This window comes from Macrotis lagotis, chromosome X (assembly GCF_037893015.1).
Source record: "Macrotis lagotis isolate mMagLag1 chromosome X, bilby.v1.9.chrom.fasta, whole genome shotgun sequence".
In the NCBI taxonomy this organism is placed as follows: domain Eukaryota; kingdom Metazoa; phylum Chordata; class Mammalia; order Peramelemorphia; family Peramelidae; genus Macrotis; species Macrotis lagotis.
This window is the reverse complement of record NC_133666.1, coordinates 669,770,116-669,786,684: the sequence shown is the minus strand read 5'-3', so window position 1 is coordinate 669,786,684 and position 16,569 is coordinate 669,770,116. Positions and strand designations below refer to the sequence as shown.

General features: G+C 41.6%; 1 protein-coding gene across 2 annotated transcripts in view; it reads left to right on the top strand.

Annotated features, from left to right (window-relative positions):
* The window catches only part of CFAP251 (cilia and flagella associated protein 251), an 82,695-nt gene that overhangs the window by 61,688 nt on the left and 4,438 nt on the right, over window positions 1-16,569 (top strand). For both annotated transcript variants that reach the window (XM_074205564.1, XM_074205563.1), the window contains 3 exons: window positions 54-197; window positions 11,146-11,374; window positions 13,762-13,863. In XM_074205564.1, coding sequence (XP_074061665.1) covers window positions 54-197; window positions 11,146-11,374; window positions 13,762-13,863 — 475 coding nt within the window. The remainder of the gene's footprint in view (window positions 1-53; window positions 198-11,145; window positions 11,375-13,761; window positions 13,864-16,569) is intronic.

Genomic DNA, 16,569 nt, shown 5'->3' with positions numbered 1-16,569 from the left:
TTCCAAAGCCTATATTGGTCATGTTTTGTGTGTGTGTGTGTGTTCTCTCTTAGGAACTGGAGGACTATTTTTATTACTCTCAGCTCCGGAGTCAAGGTATTGATACAATGGAGACCAGAAAGGTGTCAACACATATCCCCCTGAGCGAGCTTCCTTTTTTAATGAGAGCAATTGGCTTCTATCCATCTGAAGAGCAGGTAGGGATGAGAGAGAGTGAGAGTGAGAGTGAGAGTGAGAGTGAGAGTGAGAGTGAGAGAGAGAGAGAGAGAGAGAGAGAGAGAGAGAGAGAGAGAATATTTTACTTACACCAGAAAAGTCAAGGAACTCAACCATGCATTCTCAGAGAAACAATAGTTGTGGGTCAAAGGATGGATCCTATGTTTATTCTTTTTTTTAATTTAATTTTATTATATTTAAGATTTTATTAAAGCTACTGCTGTAGTGCAGAAGACCTATGTTTATTCTTGTAAAAAACTAGATTTGGAAATTCAGTTGTGGAGGCTTCAGACACATTGTTGAAAAAGGACTTACCTTGACATAGAGCATGTTATTGTGAGGAGAGACAGGCAGTTAGAAGACAAAGACAGAGAGAAGAGGTAGAGACAGACAGAGATGAGGGTCAAAAGGGGAAAGACCAAGACAGAGAAAGAGAGGGTGGAAGGGAGACAGAGAACAAGAAAGGGAGGGAGAGGGAAGAAGAGAGACAGAAAAACAGAGAAACAGAAAGGGGGAGGGAGGGAGAGAGAGGAGGGAGAGAGAGAAAGACAGAGACAGAGAGAGGGTGAGGGAAAGGGGGGAAGAGAGAGAGAAAGACAGAGCTAGAGAGAAGAGAGAAAGAGAAGGAGAAATGCTCTCAGGAATTGAGGTAAGCAGATGAAAACACAGTCAAGATGTGTTCCTATCTTGAGCTCTAAGATTTCTTTCTCCTCTTTCTAGTCTGCATGGCTGACCAGTATCCTCATTTAATAATAACAGCTACAGGGGGCAGCTAGGTGGCATGGTGGATAAAGCACCGGCCTTAGAGTCAGGAGTACCTGGGTTCAAATCCGGTCTCAGACACTTAATAATGACCCAGCTGTGTGGCCTTGGGCAAGCCACTTAACCCCATTTCCTTGCAAAAACCTAAAAAAAAAAAAAAAAAATAACAACAGCTATCATTTATATAATGGTGAAAGTCTGCTTCACATGTTATTTCATTTGGTTCCCCACAACAGCTCTGGGAGAAAAGAATTGCCCCCATTTTATAGATAAAGATAGCATTTTACAGATAAGAAAACCAGCTAGAAGAGGTCAAGTGACTTGACCAGGGTTACACAGCTAGGAAGTATCTGAGTCAGGTCTTCCTGATTTCAAGTCCAGCATGGATCCATCATGACACATACTTTTCTATTTATTAGATAGTTTTACTTATGCCTTCTATTTTAATATCACAGGCATTTTCAGGCATATTCAACCCAAAATTGACCTCTCCTTTGAAAAAAATAATAGTTGTTAAGTCAATTATTAAGTGCCTAAAGTGCCACTGTTTGACTAAGCTCTGGGAATACAGAGGGGAAAAAAAAAAACAAAAATCAGTCTTTGTTCTCAAGGAACTCACAGTCTAATGGGGAGACAACCTAAAACAAATGTGTCCAGATAAGATATACACAAGATAAGTTGGAGAGAATCTCAAAGAAAAAGCTCTAAGCCAGGATGAAGGAAGACCAGGAAACTCATCTAGAATGTGAGACTTGAGTAGAAATTTGAAAGAAGTTTCATGGTGATGAGACAGAACTTTCCAGGCAGGTGGAGGAACAGAAAAGAGAAGGGGTTGTAGACAAAAGGTGTTAGGGAGAGAGAATTAACTGAACTTGGGCCAGATTGGACAGGAGAGGAGGAGAGGGCGAGGCATTGGGGGGGAGGTGACACCTTGATGGTAGTCCACGATGCCTGGCAGTATGGTAGTACCCCCAAGAATCATAAAGCATCTAGGGAAAGGAGAGGCTTTAGGGGGACAACGAGATCAGTTTTGAACATACTGATACATCTTGTTCACAATTGGAGCTGTAAGTCTGGAAGAGCTGGGTAAGTAGTTCTGGGTATCATCAGCGTAAAGATGATGATTAAATCTAAGGGAGCTGATGAGATCCCCAAATGAAATGGTAGAGAAGGTATGGTGAGGTTAGAGTGAGTGACTGTATCTGACAGCATACAAATGTTTGGCCTCTGACTTCTACCAGGAGGGATAATGATCAGCACTTTTAAAAACACCCCCAAAAGAAGAGGAAGAGAAATGACTCCATCATATAAACTATCAAAACCCCATAAAGACCTCCTGAAGGTGCAGGAGTTCTAAAGGGCTTGGGTTTTATTTTGTGGTCATCCTGAGAAGGTCACTTTTCTGTGCTGCTAGCTTTGATATCTCCTTGACTGGGGGCAGCTGCTCCTATATCAGGATCACTGTGTGATCAGAAGGTAGCTTGTCTTCTCCCAAAAAAGCATCTGGGACATGAGACAACAAATGGAGCCATTCTCCTGATCACTGTAGACTCTTGGATGAAAATATCTGTGTGGGCCGGGTGGTCCTTTCAAGGGCATCCACAAACTCCACCTAAACACTCATCTCTGAGGAGCATGTGGCAAAAAAGAAGATCTGAGCCCCTGCTGAGAAAAGGGGGACAGGGAACTAGGCACAGACAACAGCATCCCTTCATCAGCTTTTTGTTGAGAACTCTGTCTCTTCTGAGAATTAGTCATGAATGTCATTATTGGGTATTTAGGAATCTGGGCTTTTCACCTCTCTTGATCATGGGCTAGTCCCCATTTTCTCTTAGTGATTATACCGTGGAACATATAATGACTGCTATTAAAGGTAGGGAGCCACACCATTGAATAGAGATGCAGGTTATTTGATTCAAATATTTATTCAGCTTCTGTTATGGACAAAGTCCTGTCCTAGATGCTAGGGACACTAAGGCAAAAAAAACAGACTCTGTTTCCCAATCTCTTCAGAAACAAGGGAATCCAAGGTAATTTGAGGGTGGAGGAACTCTAACCCCTGAGAGAATCAGGGAAGGCTTCCCAGAGGAGGTAGAATAGAAGCTGAAGACTGAAGAAGGTCAAGCCACTGGGCTGTCACCAGAAGGTTGCTGCCATTACCACACCAAGGCTGGAGAAGGTCAATAGGATGGGACTTCACAAACTTTATGAAGGCTTTAGGAAGCCTCTGCTATCAGCATCAGGTACTGGGAAAAATACTAATATAAACAGGTTACAGTTCCTTTCCTCAGAGAGCACAAAATCTAACAGAGGTGACAGCAGATAACACACAGATAACATGAAAATAACTCATATAATAGAGGAAATATGAGCAAATGAGGGGAGGCTTCCAGCTGGAACAAGGCCTCAGGGAGTCTGTGAATTTGGATGGCTATGAACCTCTAAATCAAATTAAGCATTTCTTTAAATTACACTTTTAAGAAATACATTATTCTGTAAAGAATCCAAGTCTTCTGGGGCGGCTAGGTGGCGTAGTGGATAAAGCACCGGCCTTGGAGTCAGGAGTACTTGGGTTCAAATCCAGTCTCAGACACTTAATAATTACCTAGCTGTGTGGCCTTGGGCAAGCCACTTAACCCCGTTTGCCTTGCAAAAAACTAAAAAAAAAAAAATCCAAGTCTTCCCCAGAATGTCAGAGGTCCATAACACCAAAAAAAAAAACAAAACAAAACCCCAAACCCAGAAGAACCTCTGAGCAGGGAGAGATCAGGGAAGCCACTGCCCAGCAGTTATATAGAAAAGAAATGGACAGTGAGATGCCCATTTGCTGTTCTTGCTCTTCTGTGAGGTGGGAAATCTAACCACTCATTTTTACCATTAAGGAGTAAAAGATGGGGCAGCTACATGGCACAGTGGGTAGAGTACCAGCCTTGGAGTCAGGATGATCTGAGTTCAAATCCAACCTCAGACACTTAATGACCTTGGGCAAATCACTTAACCCCATTGCCTTGTAAAAACCAAGGAAAAAAAGGAGTAAAAGGTTAAGGAGTGATCAGAGTAAGCAAAAAAGAAATGAATAAAAGGAATCTAGTCAGGACTGGTTAGTTGTCCATACATATTACCTTGGGATTGTAGTCTTTGAGCTAGATCCTGGAGTCAGGAAGATCTGTGTTCAAATGTGACCTCAAATACTTCATAGTTGTATGACTCTGGGCAAGTCTCTTTACCCTGTTTGCCTCAGTTTCCCCTTCTATAAAATGAGCCGGAGAAGAAAATGGCAAACCACTGTAGAATCTCCGCCAAGAAAACCCCATAATAGAGTCCCTGAAGAGTCAGACATGACTGAAAACAACTGAACAGCAATAACGAGGTAGTTTGTGACATGTGATGGTTATTTATAAGTCTAGCCAGCAGGTAGTACAGAGCAGGTGTTGGGAGTGTCAGCTGGCTCTGGTCTCTGTAAGAACAGGCTTCTGCCTCTAATCAAGTGTTATTACAAACTATTCGGCTAATTTGTTTTCAGTCATTTTTTAAAGGACACGTTTCTTTTGTTGCCCTGGGTAAAGATAATGACACCATTTCTTCAGACCCTTTCATCCAGATAGATTTCATGTCTTTCCACAAACTTTGCTAACTGATGAGACATTTTATCTAAAGCTCTTGGGAAAAGCTTTTGGACCTTTTGTTTTCCTGTCAGATTTATGGAGACTTTAATAGAAATTTTCTCAGGGCTTTTTGGCTTGAAAGCAGCTTTCTGGAGTGGTTAATGGTACATTCCCTATTGAGACATTGCTGTCCTTTTCCACATTGTTTTAAACTCAGCTCTGACATATAGAGGGCTCAGACACTGATGGCAAGCCCAGCAGCCACTTAATCTAACAAGACTGATGATCACTATCTATTTTCCTCAGTCTCCTCTGAGTGTCTTAGGAATTTTAGCTTGTTGAATGTGATAAGAGGAAATCCAGCTTTCCAGCTCATCCAGAGAACTGCTAAGTTAGGGCCTGGGGAGCTTCATAGGGAAGTGACACCTCTTTAGAGAAGATTTGATTTGCCATTATGGCAATAATCTGGCCCTGCCTCTGCACCCAGGGGCTAATTCCACACGATGGGAAGATGGACCAGTGAAAGTGAAGCCCTGATCTTGTCATCAGCTGTGGTTGTGATGGACATCATTAGAAAGAGAACAGGACGTGCAGGAACTTTGGAACATAGCTGTTTCCTCGGAGTTCTTCCCAAACTGTGTGACTGACTCACTTCCAGTGGGGCTGGAAAGACTGCAGCCAACTGGCAGGCCCCATGCAAGGCAAAGAAGGGGGGATCTTAGCTAAGGGCCAACAGGCAGTGTTTCTGCTCCTGGAAGAAGCTCCTGGGTATCTGGAAAGCTCTGCCCAAAGAGAGGGCCACCACATCACACACAAATCAAGCTGCCAGCCAAAAGAGATCAGGGCCGATGGGCTAGTCCTCCAAGGAGGATGACCTTCTACACGGCAGCCTGCCAAACTCCCCTCAGGATCCTGCTTCTGTTTTCAGTTCTTTAAAGAGACACCATCATGTCTTAGATCTGAAACTGGATTTAGTTGTTTCTTGTTGCTCTGGCTTCAACTGAAGATTCTTTCCTGACTTTAAATGAAGGCCACTCAATTCTGTAGTAAATAAAATCGCTAAGCCAGGACCAAGACTTGGGTAGAGGAATAAGCCATGGAAAGATTTATTCTTTCTTTTTCTTTTCCTTTTTTTTTTCAGTTTTTGCAAGGCAGTGGGGTCAAATGGCTTGCTCAAGGCCACACAGCTAGGTAATAAGTGTCTGAGGCCAGATTTGAACTCAGGTACTCCTGATTCCAGGGCCGGTGCTCTATCCATTGTGCCACCTAGCCACCCCATGGAAAGATTTATTCAACAAATATTTATTGAGTTCCTGCTGAGATCAAGGGACTGAAGAGATTGTCTAGTCATTTTCCAAAGGAAGAGGCCCTGGGAGATCAGGGGACTGGCTCCAGGTAAAAAATGGCAAAGCTGGGGTTAGACCCATGGACTCTGATTCCAAATCTGGCATTCCCTTCTCCACCCTCGATGACTGTTCTCCATTACCTGTGGGGAGGAAGAAAGACTCATAAATAATCCCTGCCCTTAGGGAACTTGATGGCGTAGCAGAGGAGGTAAGTCAAGAAGATAGATGAATGTGCAGCAAGAGCCACACAAGATCTGTGAGGGATCATAGGAAACAAATAATTGTTTTTAGCCAAGGAGATAAGGGAAGGCTTCCTGGAGGAGGTGAGCTGGGATTTGAAAGGACAGGAACTGAGTAAATAGAGATGATACATCCCAGGGGGCCAGCAGAGATGGCATGAGGTTCAGGTCTGGGGTTCCTTTTCAAAGATGGTTTTGGTAAGCTGGATAGCACCCAGAAAAAGCAAATGAGGATGGGGAAGACCCCCTGAAATCTGCCATATTAGAAATAATTGGAGGAATTGGGGATGTAGAGATTGGAGAAAAGGAGGGTGGACATGATAGTACATTCAGCTGTTTTATGGATTATCCCATGGAAATGATTAGGCTTGTTCTCACCCCCCCAAGGGCAGAATTGGAATCTTTTGACAAAAGTAATAGGCCAGATACAGGGAAGACATCCAATCAGAATCATTTCAAAAGGCTGTGATCTAGCATGGGTATATAGTGAGTTAGCCGTCCCTCCCTGGAGCCTCTCAGGCAAAAGGGAACCTAAGGGGAACTCATAGAAGAGACTGTAACCTAGGTGCAGGTCGGGCTAGACAACCTCTGAAGATCCTGGCAATGCAACAACTCCACAACAATCAGAACATCCAGGAACTTGAATGTGGCTGTTTTCTCAGTCTTCCCCAAGCTTTATTTTCTCAGTCCTGTCCAAGTCTCATACACTGATCTTTGAGCCTGATGAGAGTCTTCCAGTTGAGGTGGAGGGAAAGCAGGGAGACAGGGAGCAGGGATTTTTTTTGTCTTTTTTCAGAATAAAGATTTATTGACTTGAATCACAATAAATAGTTTGGTCATGCACATTCCTATTCCTGTCTTGTGATTCTGGCTCCAAGTTCACCTATGGAACAGAGCCAAGAGAAGAGACATGGTATGCTTGGTGGGAAGCAGAAGGGTTTCTAGTTGGTGTGCTTATAGTTGCAAGACCTGGAGCAAGTCACTCTTTTTTTTACATTTATTTAAGACATTGGGGTTAAGTGATTTGCCCAAGGTCACACAAAGTTCAAATCTGACCTCAGAAACTTAATAATTACCTAGCTATGTGGCCTTGGGCAAGCCTCTTAACCCCACTGCCTTGCAAAAACCTAAAAAAAAAATTTTAAAAAATAGTATGCACAGTTTGATAACTTTGGGGGCATTGTTCCCCCAAAATTTATTTCCAGATTGGTTGAACTGTTTGGCAGCCCCAAGTAAGTTACTTTCATTAGGGCATGGAATAAAACAATTGTTTTTCCTCATTATGAACTTGATAAACATCAAAATATATTTCTTATTTTAAAAAAATAACAAAAAAGAGGATTGCATATAAAATCTGAAATCTCTACTATGTACAGCTTTGTTTTTAAACTAATCAATTTAAATGGTAATTCTAAAACTGACCTGGCTTTCTGTGTCCTCTTCTGAACTACTTTTGGCCTTCTGTATATTTTTTTAAATGCTTTATCTTTTCTGAGATGTCACTTCTCTTTTTTTTTTCTGGGATATCACTATCGTATCTTCCCACTTTGCTACCATCACTATTTTCAAGAAACATGAAACTAGAAACTTTCAGGATAAATAGTCAGTGATTGGGCTTATGATGGAGGGAATTCTTGGTCAGTTTAAGTCAGTTCGAGCACCTGATATATGACAAGACCTATACTAGATACTGGACAGAAAAATATAGTCATTCCAGCTCTCAAGGAATGACTTTTGGCTACAGATCAAACTAGATGGAGATTTCCAGGTCACATGAGCAATAAGGTGATGAACAAGACATTTTCTTTATTGCCCATAACCTCTCAGGCCTCTCCAAGACAGAAATTATTTACCAAAGATAAAGTGATTTAAGTTAGTTCTATGTTCTAGGATACCCAGAATCCAAAAGAAAGTTTAAAAATCTCCCCAAACCAGGAAATGACATTCACTGACTCTGAGTCAAGGAAAACAGGCTTTGAAGAGCTGGTGCCTGGCCAGAGAAGTAATGAGCAGAGGGAGTGGAAAGGGCCACCAGACCAGGACACTGCAAGTGGAGAATTATATAGAATCCAACTTAAGTCTGAAAGAAGTGCACAACATCTAGCTGGGACCAGTTCTGAACACCCAAAAGTCACCTAGGGCAGAGAACTAGACTGATGAACTATGAATTACTCAGTAAAGGAGGAGGTTGAGACACTTAAGATCCAGCCCCCAAGGAAATCACAGTTAGAAGGGAGGGAGTCAGAAAATGAGTGATAAGGACAAAAGGGAAAAGACTGAAAAATTTCAGGAAGAAGAAATCAAAAGACCTCCAACATAAACAGGTAAATCAATATGAAAAAACTTAACAATAGAAGACAATATGGCCTTCAGATCTAGTAAATGAATTCAGGCATCTATGAATAAATATTGTCCCCTCTTATAAAAAGAAGGAAAATGATCTAACACTTGATGAGACAAAGGACCCCGTGGGAGTTGAGGAGAACATGAATCCACAACACACTGTTCCTGAGTGATTTAAAAGAGAAATGATAATTATGAGAGCAGAATTTATATCCTACACAGAAAATATAATTAGCAGAATAGAAAAACTTGAATCTGCAAGTCTTGCCAAAGAAACAAAAGAGAGAATAATAGATTGGAAATGCAAATACACAGAAGCAAAAGACAACCTAGAAGAAGAGACACAAGAAATAAGAACACTAAAAGAAAGTAGGCTAACTATGCAAGCAAAACATACTAAACTTGAAGTCAGGATGTATAGAGACAACCTAATTATTATAGGAACCCAGAAGAACCTGACAGGACAAAAAAAAAATCTTAACACTATATTGCAGGAAATAATAGAACTGCCCTGAACTTCTAAACTTAGAAAATGAAATTTCATTTGAAAGAATTCACAATTCATTTTTTTAAAGTTTTTCTTTCCATCCTGAAGTAATAGAAAAATAAAGTAAAAGGCACCCAACCCACCTTAAGTAGATGGACAAAGGCATAATGGGTGGAGCCAACCGACTAGCAAATCTAAGGATGCTTCACAGCTGAAATCACAGGTCTGGGGATGCTTATGCCGAGCGAGGACTCTGCCAATTGTATCAAATCCATGTGGTTTATATATTTTTTCCTTTAATCTTGGACATTTTGTTTCTCTTTCTGAGAACATATAACTTGAAAACACCTCAGAGCCAATATTCATATAAAAATGTATGCCATAAATGCTGTACAGTTTTTATATATATTAACAATACACTTTTGCTGCCTTCTAGATAATTTATTTTGTAACACATTACTGCACAGTTGTAAATAACATGTACTGTAACATCACTTTCAGCTATGTGTAAAGAAATTAATTAATTAAAATTTAAAAAAGAAAGAATTCACAGATCATCTCCAGAAGGATACAACATCAAAAACCCTAAGCTACAAACTCTAAGACTCTTATTATGGTTAAATTTAACTATTCGTTTCAGAAACAACAAGTTATACGTGCACCAAGAGATTGGACTAGGTGTCTTCTGAGTTTTCATCAAACTGTCTTTCTGAATGATTGAGAAATTGGGAACATCTAGGTGGTTCAATGGATAGAGCACTAGGTTCATATCAAATATGGCCACAGATACTCCCTAGCTGTGGTACTCTGGCTAAGTTGTTCATCCTCTTTGCCTCAGTTTTCTCATCTGAGAAATGAGCTGGAGAAGGAAATAGCAAAGCACTCCAGGATCTTTACCAAGAAAACTCTAAAAGGGGTCATGAAGAATTGTATACAAGTGTAAACAACTAAACAACACAACAAGGTGTGTAGTTGACAGGACCTGGAGTTAGGAAGACTTTAGTTAAAATCTGACACTAAGTGGATAACACTGTTTCTACCTTCCAGCATTGTTGGAATGATTTGTGTAAAAGACTTTGCAATCTTTTTCTTTTCTTTTTTTTTTAACTTAAGACAATGGAGTTAAGTGACTTGCTCAAGGTCACACAGCTAGGTAATTATTAAGTGTCTGATGCTGGATTTGAATTCAGATACTACTGACTTCTATCCACTGTGCCACCTAGCTGTCTCAAGACTTTGCAGTCTTTAGAACACTATAGATATGCTCATCATGATCATCATTATTATGGATAAATATTTATGAATTGAATAATCACACTGAGAAAAACAAAATGTGCCTTTTATTTTCTTTTTAAAAATATGTGAACATTCAACTGAAATCAATGTATACCATGGGAACAATATAAAGACTAACAGACTGCCTTCTGTGGGAGGTGGGGTGGAGGGAAGCAAGATTAGGAGAAAAATTGTAAAAGTCAAAATAAATAAAATCCTTTTTTTTTGCAAGACAATGGGGTTAAGTGGCTTGCCCAAGGCCACACAGCTATATAATTATTAAGTGTCTGAGGTTGGATTTGAACTCAGGTCCTCCTGACTCCAGGGTCGGTGCTCTATCCACTGCTCCACCTAGCTGCCTCAATAAAATCTTTCTTTTAAAAAACTATCGGGGGGCGGCTAGGTGGCGTAGTGGATAAGCATGGGCCTTGGAGTCAGGAGTACCCGGGTTCAAATCCGGTCTCAGACACTTAATAATTACCTAGCTGTGTGGCCTTGGGCAAGCCACTTAACCCCATTTGCCTTGCAAAAACCTAAAAAAAAACAAAAACCTATTGGGGTGGCTAGGTGATAAAGTGGACAGAGCACGGACCCTGGAGTCAGGAGGACCTGAGTTCAAATCCAACCTCAGACACTTAATAATTATCTAGCTGTGTAGCCTTGGGCAAGCCACTTAACCCCATTGCCTTGCAAAAACCTTAAAAAAAAAGTACTGTTTGTCATATGGGATGGGGGGGGAGGAAGAGATATACTTGAGATAATTATGGTGTTATAAGAAATAATATATTAATTAAAAAAATTTCAGTGTGTGAAAAATTTCAGATTCATGGTTTACTGAGATACATTTTTTTAAATTTCTGCATCCTTTTTAGATTGATGATATGCTAAATGAAGTTAAATTCAGTGAGTATGTGGATACAGGGAAACTCGTTGATTCAATCAACTTGCCAGAGTTTGTGAAAGTTTACATCAACCACAGACCACCTTTTGGTCAAACAATGAGTGAAATCCGAAATGCTTTCAAAGTTCTTGGTTATCTTAATAAGGATGGAAAAATGGCTATTAAGAGAGAAGATTTCCTAGAATTGCTTCTAACCAAAGGTCAGTATGTATGCCTAAAATAAACTATCAACCACCATTGGGTGAAATATAACACAAAAGGCATCATCCAAGATACATAATAATCAGAACACAAGGTAGGCTAGTTAGGTATGGAGAATCAGAGAAAACACTAACCAACTAGTGTTGCCATTCTTTTTTTTTTATTTTTGGCAGAGCAATGGGGTTAAGTGGCTTGCCCAAGGCCACAGGCAGCTAAGTAATTATTAAGTGTCAGAGGCTGGGTTTGAACTCAGGTCCTCCTGACTCCAGGGCCATGCTCTATGCACTGCAACCACCCAGTTACCCCTGCGCTGGAATTCTTTAAATGGTAGGTTCCACAGAGCAGAGCCAGCAGGTCACAGACCTTAATAAGTCTGCCAATGAGTAGCAGTGGTAGGAAGTATCCCCCAACATGAGATAATTGTTATAACTTGGATGGCTAGAACATTAATGGGTTTGCAAAATTTATGTATTTTATCACAATAGTGAGCTAGGGATTGGTAGAATAAGCCTCCTTTTACAAAGATGGAAACTGAGGCTCTGAGAAGCCAAGTATCTTCCTCATGATGACACAGGTAAAGGTCAGAGGGTAAATTTAGACCTGTGTTCTTCCATTCCTTGCCTACTACTTGGTTACTCTCTGAAGTATCAAAAGATGGGAGGACTTTGGGAATGAGGGGTGAATAATAAGAGATGGGAAGAGGAGATCCCTGTGACAATGGTTTGGCAGTGTCCTTTGGCTAGATGGAAAGCCCCTTGGCAGTCAGTACTGTGTGTGAGCAAGCTGAATAAGCAATCTGTGATGTTTTTTAAAGAAGGGTATTGAAGCATAACTTAGCACAATATACCATGATCGAGTTGTATCACTCAGGTAGCCCCTTTGAGGGGAGTTTAGTAACTAGCACTCATAGGCTGCTCCCTTGGGTTCTCAGAGTCCTCCAACACTGCCACTGATAAGCCCCTAGTGGTGTGCTTGCCATGAAAAATAAACCAGTGAATACAGTCAACATTAAGCAAGGTCATTCACTCAAGTAACTTATCAAGTAAATATTAAATATTCCTCTCCTGCACTTGGAGCATATTCACCCACAAATATATATAACATTTGTGGGAAGAATGAGAGGAAGGAATGTGGGAAGGGAAGGGAACTGGCCCTGCAGACGCTGGAAGACCTTTTTCTCATTGTAGAGAATGCAGTTGGCTCTTCAGAATGGGTTGCTCAACTGGCTTCCCAGGGTCAGATCCCCAAAGCCCAACTGCCTTCTCTGTTGCCAGGGATCAGGGTCCTTAAAAATGCTTTTTTTCCCCTTGCCTTCCTACTCCTTATTGTCCAGGTCTGTCTAGAGAATCTGGCTGTGTTCCCCAGTGTCTTTTCCTGATCCCATAGCTCCCCATCAAAACTCCATGGCTTTGAAAAACCCATATTCCCCTTCTCCCCCCCCCCCCATCCCCCCAGTGGTCTTCCCAGTCAGCAGAAGGCTCATGATCTTTCCCTCTTGAACTGCTGAAATTTGTCCAGGACTTAGCTATTTAAAGCTCCAAGCGCCACTGGCTAATTTGTTTGCTCAGCCAATTGCTTTGTTCCCCCCTTAACTCAATCAGAGAAGTGTTGGCGCCTCATAAAGGGATCACCCGGTATTCTAGTTCATTAACCCATGAAAGCCTCTTCCCCTCCCTTACACATAAGTCAAAGCTTCACTTCAGAATAGAAGAGGTGCGGTTAAAAGCACCAAAGGCAGCCTGGGGGATGGTGCTTGTTCTTCCAGTTAGGGAAATAATGAAATAACTGATGAGAGTACTTCACAATAATAGGGACTCTTCCCCCACTCTGAGAGCTCAAAAGTCATCTCCACGTCTCCTGAACAATTTTTGTCCAGCTTCTGTAAATACAGCAAAGAAGACTGTTCTCAATACACCAGAGGCCTTTCTCTGGGTCTTTTAATATTTTTGGACATAAGTATAACCCTCAGACTTGCCCCTTACCTTAAAAATAGGAACTGGCTCCCCTTGTTTTCTAGCCATCATTACCTCGACATGGAGGTAATCCAGGGACCTTGATGCTGGCCAGGGCCCAAGGACTCTACAGTCCACAGGCATTGGCAGACCCCACCAAAGGAGAAAAGTTGGGGAGTATGGGCCTGGTTTATTGTCCGAAGATCTGCTCAGTTGAGTTGCCAGGGGCATGTCACCCAAGGGGTTGGTCTCTGGCGGGAAGGCCACAGCCAGCCATGAAGCATCTCTACTAGGTCAGGAGCTGTGTCAGTAGATTTAATGAAGAAATAATGATTCCCAGAGTATTGGAGCTCATCTTGAGTGGAGCAGCAGCCCAGCCTTCTTGGCCTCCACCCCAGGCACTAACCACTGGTCTTTTTACTGGACGGCCACAGGGGAGCACATGACTGAGGAGGAGCTGTCAGACTGCTTCAGCACACTGTTTGGCCTCAACCCAGAGGGCTGGAAATCGGAACCTGCAACCCTCAGTCACAAAGGTACGGTGTGATGATTAACTTTGCCCAGGCCAGGAGCAGGAGGGGCACCAATGAATGCATTACAGAATGAGCCTGGCATTGATTTCCTTGACTAGTTGAGTTTTAACCAAGTTCAGCACAAGGAAATCCCCAGACAGCAAGGTAGAGAGGAATGTATTTTCACCATTCGGGGACATTTTTTTTTTTTGACTTATGTTACCCTGCTTGCTTTTCCATCCTTATTCTCTCTTAATATTAACGGCCTCATTTGTACACAGTGCCCTCACAACAAAACAGGTATTATTATCCCCATTTTGCAGATGGATCTAAAAATCAGAGAGTTTAAAAATCTGTCCATGGTCACACAGCTAGTTAGCTCATCAAAACTCTGCTGTATACAGTGTAGTAGTATCTGGTACCATGCTGGGATTGGGGTAACAAAGACAGAAATAAATAGTCCCTGTCCTCAAAGAGTTTATATTCTTTGAGGGGAGAAGGGATAAAACATGCACATAAAAAAGTAAATAGATAGCCATTTGAAGAGAGAGTATTAACAATTGAGGGGATCAGGAAATAACCTCCCAGAGAACATGAGACCTCAGCTGAACCTTGAAGGAAACAGGTTCTAAGAAGGGTGTGGTCCATACCAAAGCCTTTGCAAATTACTGGTGGGGGGACAACAGAGGAGCAAGGCAACTTGTTTGTTTGGAACACAAAGCATGTGGCATGTGAAATGAGGCTGGAATCTTGGGGTGGAGAGCTTTGAATGCCAGTCAGCCTCAGCTGTAAAAGGTATCCCAAAAGCCCTAGTGCAGCACAATGGCACTAAGACTTTGGGGACAGCCTGTATTTTGTCATGGAGGCAATAAAGAAAGAGCCACTAGAGATTTTGAGTGTGAGAGGGATATAATCAGACCCTTGTTTTAGGAAGAAGATTGTGAAAACTGTGAAGAAGATGGAATAGAGAAGGGAGAGTAAAAGAAGTGGGGAGAGAGACAGCTAGGTGGCTCAGTAGATAGAGCACTGGCCCTGGAGTCTGGAGGACCTGAGCTCAAATATAGCCTCAGATGCATACTTACTGGCTTTGTAACTTTGGATAAGTCATTTAACTCTGACTGCCTCAAAAAATGTGGGGAGAATAATTAGGAGGCTTTAGTAATAATCTAGATAGGTTAATAGGGGCCTGAACTAGGGTAGTACTATATGAATGGAGTGTAGAGGACAAAGGCAAGAGAGATTGTGGAGATAAAACTGACAGAACTGGCAACTGATGGGACATGGTAGATGAGGGAGAGAAAGAAGTCAAGGTTCTGAATCTGGATGTCTGGGAAGATGATGTTACTTTTGTTAGAAATAGAAACTTTTGGAATGAGGGAAAGATTAAGGGAAGAATTTTGCAAAATTTGAGATGCACTGAGGCCATTAAGGCAGAGATGTCCATTAGTCCATTAGGTCTTTAGATGAGAGACTGGGGCTGAAATATGCACATTCAGAAGTCTTTTTCATAGAGCTGGTATCGAATCTATGGCAACAGATAGGGGAGGGTAAAAAAGAAGAGGAGGATACAGGATAGAACCTTGAAGAACGCTCACATTCATGGAGCAGGAAATGGAAAGATGGTGATCCAGCAGAGATCAAGGAAAGGTCAGCTGAGTGGGAAGAGAGGACTCAAATTGATAGCAGTGTCGCAGACACCAGTGGAGAAAGGAGTGGGGTCTGAGAAGAGAGGGGTCAAAAGCTTCAGAGAGCTCAAGAAGACTAAGGAAGGAGAAAAGTAGTTAAAATATTGGTGACTTTGAAGAGAAATACAAGGCAACATGATACAGGGACAAGAGGACTAGATTTGGAATCAGAGCAGCTGGTTTTAAAACTTGCCTCTGAAACTTATTAGTGTGACTTTGAGCTTCAAAAGAAATTGGTGGAATGGGAATTCTAGGGGTGTGGGGATCAGAGACTCTGGGCCTCAGTGACCTCTCCTGTAAAAATAAGGGAGCTAGACTTGATCAACTTTAAGAATACCCTCTGTCTGCAATCCTATGAACCTATAAATGGAGGCCAGATTACAAGTAACTGAGAAATGGAAGGGCAGGAAATAAAAGGAACAGACTAAGGTTGCTTTTCTAGAAGTTTGGTTATGGAAGGGAAGAGAATGCTTCATGGGATGGTAGCTTCAAATGAAACTTTTATTATTTGTTAGTATTATTGTCATTGTTATGACAATACTTATATTGAACCTTAAACTTTGCAAAACTCTTAACAAATATCATCTCATTTTGTCCTCATAATAACCTTAGGAGAAAGGTATTGTTATTATCCCCATTTTATCAATGAAGAAACTGAGGCAAGCAAAGGTTAAACGACTTGATTTGAGTGACACAGCTAGTAAGTATCTAAGGCTGGATTTGAAGGAAACCTTCCTGATGCCAGGTCCAGTACCCAGCTACCATTTTAAAGTTAGGAGAGATATAGATACTTGTATAGTGAGGAAGGAACCAGTAGATAATGAGAAAATGAAAGTGAGAGGGGCAAACCTCCCTAAGGAGATGGTACCAGGAAGTATCAAAGGTACAAATAGAGGGTTTGACCTAAAGGATCACATCTTCCTGATAGAATGGAACAAAGGAGGAGAGAATGGGGGTGATACAGAGAGAGCAGTAGAACAGTGTAGAGTAGAAGACTCCTGGTTCGAGGACTAATCTACTTTCCCCATACCAAACTGCCTTGTTC